Consider the following 6139-nt stretch of genomic DNA (forward strand, 5'->3'; position numbering starts at 1 on the left):
GTATTTAAAGACAAATATTTATATCAAAAAAAAAATCACTGAATATTAAATATACAAGGACTGATAAATAACTATTTTTTTTTTAACATAAATTTGCTTACAGCATTATTTATGCATCGCTGTTGCTCAACTTAGCTGAATCAGCGTCAACATTTTTATAATAAAATTATTCATTTCATGATTTTTTATTTTTATTTTAACAACAATATATTTATTCGCAAGTTGATCGAACTTTATTGTGCTTTAAAATTTAAGCAATTGAAGTACATCAGTTACGCAGCTTAAAAACACACATAACATTTCAACATATAACATACCTGTGCTAGCACCTAAAATAACTAAAGTACTGAAGAAGCACTAGAACTCACTTGCATAAATAAGCATCCCATTATGCGGGATGCTGTGGCACAACATAAGCCAGAGTTGCAATAAAATGGCAACAGAAACAAGCGGCACAGGGCAGAGTAACTGATAAGAGCATACGAATATCTTGCAATTTTCTCCTGTCGTCTAAAGGACTTTTTGGTATGAAATATGTGCATTTATAGTAGATTTATGCACAAGAATGAAAGTGCTCAAAATTTAGTAGTTGGAAGTGAGAAGTCATTAAGGCACCCAAACCAAACCAAACCAAACCAGTAACTAAGTCAGTTTTTATATAGAAATATTTCAGTTCACATGCATGAAATTTTCTCAAATTAAAAATGAATTTTACAAACAAAATATTGTAGAAAATATTTTGTCAGACTACAATGAATTTACATGAAAGATAGTTTATGCTTTGACATGCTTTGTATTAAAATTTAACCTTTAACTTAATTGTAAATATGAAGGCGAAGCAAACTTGTCATTTATGCCATTAAAATGAATTTATTACATTATTTTTTCCAACTTCACAATGTTTTTACTTCAATTTTTTTTTTTTACCACCGCAAACCATAAAGGAATTTATTTGCCCGAGTATGCAACAAAGTATCTAAAGATACAAGATACCAGATGCGAGCTGCAAGCAACAACAGAGCTGCACAATTTATTATAAGATAAGCTCTTGCTTATGACATCATTAGTCTGTCTTCCTGGTATTCTCCCACCAGAACACTCCGCTGCTGCGCTGGCTGGTGTTTAATATTTCACTTCTACTTAGACTGAATATTAACACATTTTGGCGCATTTTCAGGCAGCAACAGTTCAAGGAGCTGAAGGACCTTAAGAAGCTGCATTTGCTGCTGCTGCTGCTGCTTAGCAATTTGACGCAGTTAAGTGGATTTTCTGTTTTTATTGAGGATTTCTTCTTTGCTCCACACTGAATAAATTTTTCATATTATTTGTTATGGAGCCGATGAAGTGGAAAATTGAAAACTTATGCAAATAATATTACAAAGAAAATTAAAAGCGGTTAAGACTAAGAAATGCTCAACATTTTTTACATAGAAAATTTATGAATCGCAATACAAATTGCAAAGGAAGGCAATTTTTTGTTTGCATTGCAGTATTTAAATTTGCTCATTGATTGCAATTATTTAAAATCAAAATTATATTAAATTATGTGTGGCAATGGTGCTCCATAAATTTTAAAACTTTAATTTTTGAACTTAAGCCCATTAATGCCAAGAATCGAGATATCTAGAAGAAAAACGAATAGTAGATGTGAGGTTCAGCAAACTTAAATTAACCTAACCTCAATGAAAATTAAGATAATTTATTATTGAACAATGTAATCTAACAAATACTTATCTACAAAATTTTTCCTTTCACTTAATTCTCGGTTTTAATATCAAGTATATTATTAGGAAGTGTCCGATCCCTGCCATTGATATTTTTTAGGTACATGAAACTCACATAATTAACTTAATTCACTTCTCATAGTTAATATCCAAGGTTACAAACCGGATATAAGCTCTTCCGGTTCAATTAAAAAAAATATATTGTTCTTTTCCGGAAAAATATCGTTTTCATGATTTTTTTTAATCAATAGAAATGTATAGAAAAATAAGAGCATAACCATTAACCTTTTCATTAACAGTGCTTTTACATTTTCGATTAAGTTCCGAGCACACACTTTTTATTTATTTTAATTAAGAAAAGTTTTACTCCACTTGTTAAGTTTTTCTTGTCAAAACTCAAGCTTTTTAAGACTAATAGAAACTATTTAAAAGTGAGAAGAGTTCGACTAAAAAAGAAAAGACAACAACAAAAATTAATTCATTGAAAATTGGTTGACCATACAGCGCTGTTTCGAGAAATGCCAAGTACTTAGTATCCCCTAAGACCACTGATGATGAGTACTTGATAATACTTGAAAGAGCTTTGTATAGTCAGACAAATTTCATTAACTAAAATTAACTAAAATGTTTGTTGTTGTCTTTTCGTTTCTATTCAAAAACTTCTAGTTTTTATTCCATGTTTAAAATCCTTCTAATCGTTTTTCTCTAAGAGCACAGTTTATGTATAAAAAAATAGTTACTAAGTTGCATTTATTAAAGTCTCAACAATTGATGAAAAATACAGGTGAATAAACAGGCACCAAACTGTAAGGATATCAATTGATATATATTTTTCGATTCGATTTCAGTTTTCGCTTTCGTTTCGAATATACTTTTTTTAGTTTTCAATTCATGATTCGGCTCCTTTTCAAAATCCTGGTAATATCACTTACTTATTGCTTATCGCCCTCTTTATTTCATAATCTCTTTTGCATTGGAAATTATGTGGACACTGTGGGTCACTTATGTTTCACTTATGGTCTCTTCTTTAAATTGGAGATTCCTCTGTAGAAATTCTAGAGGGTATCAATTGTAATTAATTGTTTACTTAAAGTATCTAAAAACAAAAGACTTAGGCAAGTGTAATGGAACCATTGAGAATAAACATGGAATCTGTTGTTGACTTCATGAATTTTACATATCATTTGTTTCAATTTTATTAATTCTGAATTTTTTTGAACAGTTTTGTATATAAAATAATTAAATTAATTTTAAAATATTAAATGCGACATATTTGTAAAATTTTTTATAAAAACTAAAACCAGATTGACAAGAGGCAAGGTTAACAACAAACAAAAGAAGAACATAATTATTATATATTATATATTTTTTCTAGGTTACGACGAATATAATTTAAAGAAAGCATATCGCATATCTACAGAAACAAAATAATTAATAATAAAAAATTTTTTAATATAAAAATCTAAAAAATTAAAAACTTCTCAAGTTAAATTTTAAAAATACCTGTAAAAATTTATAAAACCAATAAATGCATATATACGCAAATTATACTCTGGCTTTTTAGCAGTAACAGATATAGAAAACGAAATCCAAACTAATTTATATAGTAGAGAAGACGAAAAACAAAAAAAAAGCAATAATTCAACGTAACATAAATTTCATAACAATTCAATTGCCGAGTAAATCAACAAAATGTCACGTGAAAGTAATGCATCCCCACCTCAGTATATAGTAACCACACCCAGCGAAGTTGATGCGGAAGAAGTTCGTTCCATACATGACTTAGACGAAAGTGGTGCAGATGGTGGTACATACGATGCCGCCAGTCAACATCAAAAGCTCATCAGTCAAATGACCAAACAAATGGCCAGTCGTTCCTTTTCAATGGCATCGAGCAGCACAGGTGGCATCATTGTTACCACAGATTCGGGTAGCGTTGACAATGGCAATAATTCGACCACAACGACTGTCAGTACACAGCAACAACAACAACAAACACAACAAATAATACACTCACAAAAAACAATTTCAACCAGCACACGCAGTCAAAGTTTGCAATCCTCCTCAATTGTCGGTGATCATTTGCTTATGAGTGGCCTATCAAGCGGCAATGCAACACTCAATACATCACAACTGGCACAGCAATTAAAAGCACAATCGAGCACCTCCATACTGACAAGTGAACAGCGCAGTTTCATGCAGAAAACTTCGTCGACCACTTCATCTTCGTCAACGAAATCGAAGTTTCAAAGTTTTTTACAACAGCCCGAGGCTAGCGGTTTTCTTACGGCCCATCAAAAGCATGTACGCCAATTTGTGCGCTCCACTTCAGCTCATTCAGAGGCCGCGGCCGCTGTTGGCAACTCATTGAGTGGCAGTGGGCGTGCTGACAAATGCATACGCAGCGCTTCAACACAAATTGAAGAAACGGCTGAAGGCGATAGCAGTGACGGTCTGCCACCGATTTCAAGTTCCAAATTGGGCTTGCATCAGTCATCGTCGATTTTAATTTCAAAATCTGCCGAGACCATCGAAATGAAAACATCATCCGCCTCCTCTGGTATACGCACGCAATTAACGCTATCCGGTGGCTTATTGGCGCCACCAAATCGCAAAATAACAATTTTAAGTCCCATACATGCTCCGCCCGGACTTCACGATATGCTCAAACGCAGCGGTAGGTCGCCGCTTTCGCCACGAATTAGTTTTCCAGGAAGTGAAGCGGATCTCTTTGGGTAAGTTTTTTTAAGTAAATAAAAAATTTTTCATTTAAATGCAAAAACTTTAAAATCGAAATCAGTTTAAGCAAAGGAATTCATTTTTGATATTTAAAGTAGAAAAATTAATACATTTTTAAAAATATAAAAAGTCGCTTTCCCCGCTTTTGGAATGCCACCCGGAATGCGCATACGAAAAATACGCTCATTCACATCAGTCATCACATCACAGAAGAAAAAAAATAGTTGGACGTATCGTATATATGAATTTATTAGAGCAGAGAAAATTTGTACTAGGAAAATCGCATTTATAGTGCATACCAAAAATAATGCAATGGGGTTTTGCGTTGTTAACATTTTTTATTAAATTCGTTAAATAATATTCTAAAAATTATATGCAAATTTTATTTTATGTTCCATGCATTAAAATTAGTTTACTCAAGCTGCATTATAATTACCAAAAAGGACTCACTCACTCAAGGAGGCAGGAGGCGTGCCCTGCAGTTTTAATTGCTTTGATTGCTACTGTCAGATGCAAACATCCAACACACAATCACACAAAATGCATACGTACACCATTTGGTTTTATATTTATATATATGTAGTTTATATATTTATATATCTATTTATATAAATAAACAGATAGCAAAGGTCAATTCTGACATATTCATTATCAACTGACAATAACTTGAGACTTTTCTAATATCTCTAATTACTGCAGCTTAAGCAGGCAAATGTTTGTATGGTTTTTGTATATTAATATACAAATGTGTGTTGATATATATGTATGTATTAACATATATTTAGATAAATTGGAAATAATTTCTAATAAAATTTTATTATAATATTGACTTGAATAGAACTAATTTCAAATTTTAATTTAATTGCTCGGATTACACTTTAGAAGTCCTGCAGGCTACAAAACTAATTTAATATGAAACATTAAAATAATAATAATCATAAATTCCGAAAATTTCATTGTTATAGTTTTTCCTATATTTTGATAATTGGTGATTATTTCATTAAAGTCGTGAACTTTAATATTTGTTTCAAAAGTAAAAGCTTATAAAATTTTGTCAGGTTGGGGTTACTAGGTGCCGTACGAAGTCGCACTTAGACCATGAGGTTTATTGTGATACCCTTAAGAATTTGACATCTGTCACTATAACCATTTAGTACTGGCCACAAAACCATTCACATGAGCTAGGGAAATAGAATTTAGCTCTCTAATGAATTAAGAAAATGCGACCCTATCTAGGAGAGTCTATGTCTTGCGAAAGCAGGACACTGTAACAGAAGGTGTATTGGTGATGCCTCTTCGTCATCCTCCATGCAATGTCTCATCAAGTGCAAGGTGGTCTTGATATTAAGCCTGATATTGTACTCCCAACGGACATTGTCCCGTAATAATTCCCACTATCTTAGATAAATTTGTATATCTATATAAGAGCCAGTTTCTTATAGCTGACACTTAAAATATATATAAAATAACCAACTAAAATTGGTTATATGCTAATTGCTAGCTATAAGAAACTGGCACTAATAATACTTTTCCCCTCATTATCAACATTTAAAACCTTAATAAATTTTGTTTAAATATGTAAGTGAATTTAAAGATAACTTAAGTCATTGAAATTAGTTAATAAATGATCCTTTAAACTCCTAATGGTAATTAAAACTCCTTTCAACTGAAAGTTG

At 31.7% G+C, this 6139-nt stretch overlaps 2 protein-coding genes across 2 annotated transcripts in view; both read left to right on the top strand.

The window, feature by feature from the left end:
• Nucleotides 1-3155, top strand: part of LOC119667153 (cAMP-specific 3',5'-cyclic phosphodiesterase-like) — a 21443-nt gene extending 18288 nt beyond the window's left edge. The window contains exon 5 of the mRNA XM_038076442.1: nucleotides 3100-3155. Coding sequence (XP_037932370.1) covers nucleotides 3100-3155 — 56 coding nt within the window. The remainder of the gene's footprint in view (nucleotides 1-3099) is intronic.
• A 90-nt stretch (nucleotides 3156-3245) lies between these two features.
• Nucleotides 3246-4463, top strand: LOC119667154 (cAMP-specific 3',5'-cyclic phosphodiesterase-like). Its single transcript, XM_038076443.1, has one exon. The coding sequence runs from the start codon at nucleotides 3417-3419 to the stop codon at nucleotides 4461-4463; it is 1047 nt and encodes a 348-aa protein (XP_037932371.1). The 5' UTR covers nucleotides 3246-3416.
• The last annotated feature ends 1676 nt before the right edge of the window (nucleotides 4464-6139 follow it).

The sequence above is a fragment of the Teleopsis dalmanni genome, chromosome 1, assembly GCF_002237135.1.
Source record: "Teleopsis dalmanni isolate 2A chromosome 1, ASM223713v2, whole genome shotgun sequence".
Taxonomy (NCBI): Eukaryota; Metazoa; Arthropoda; class Insecta; order Diptera; family Diopsidae; genus Teleopsis; species Teleopsis dalmanni.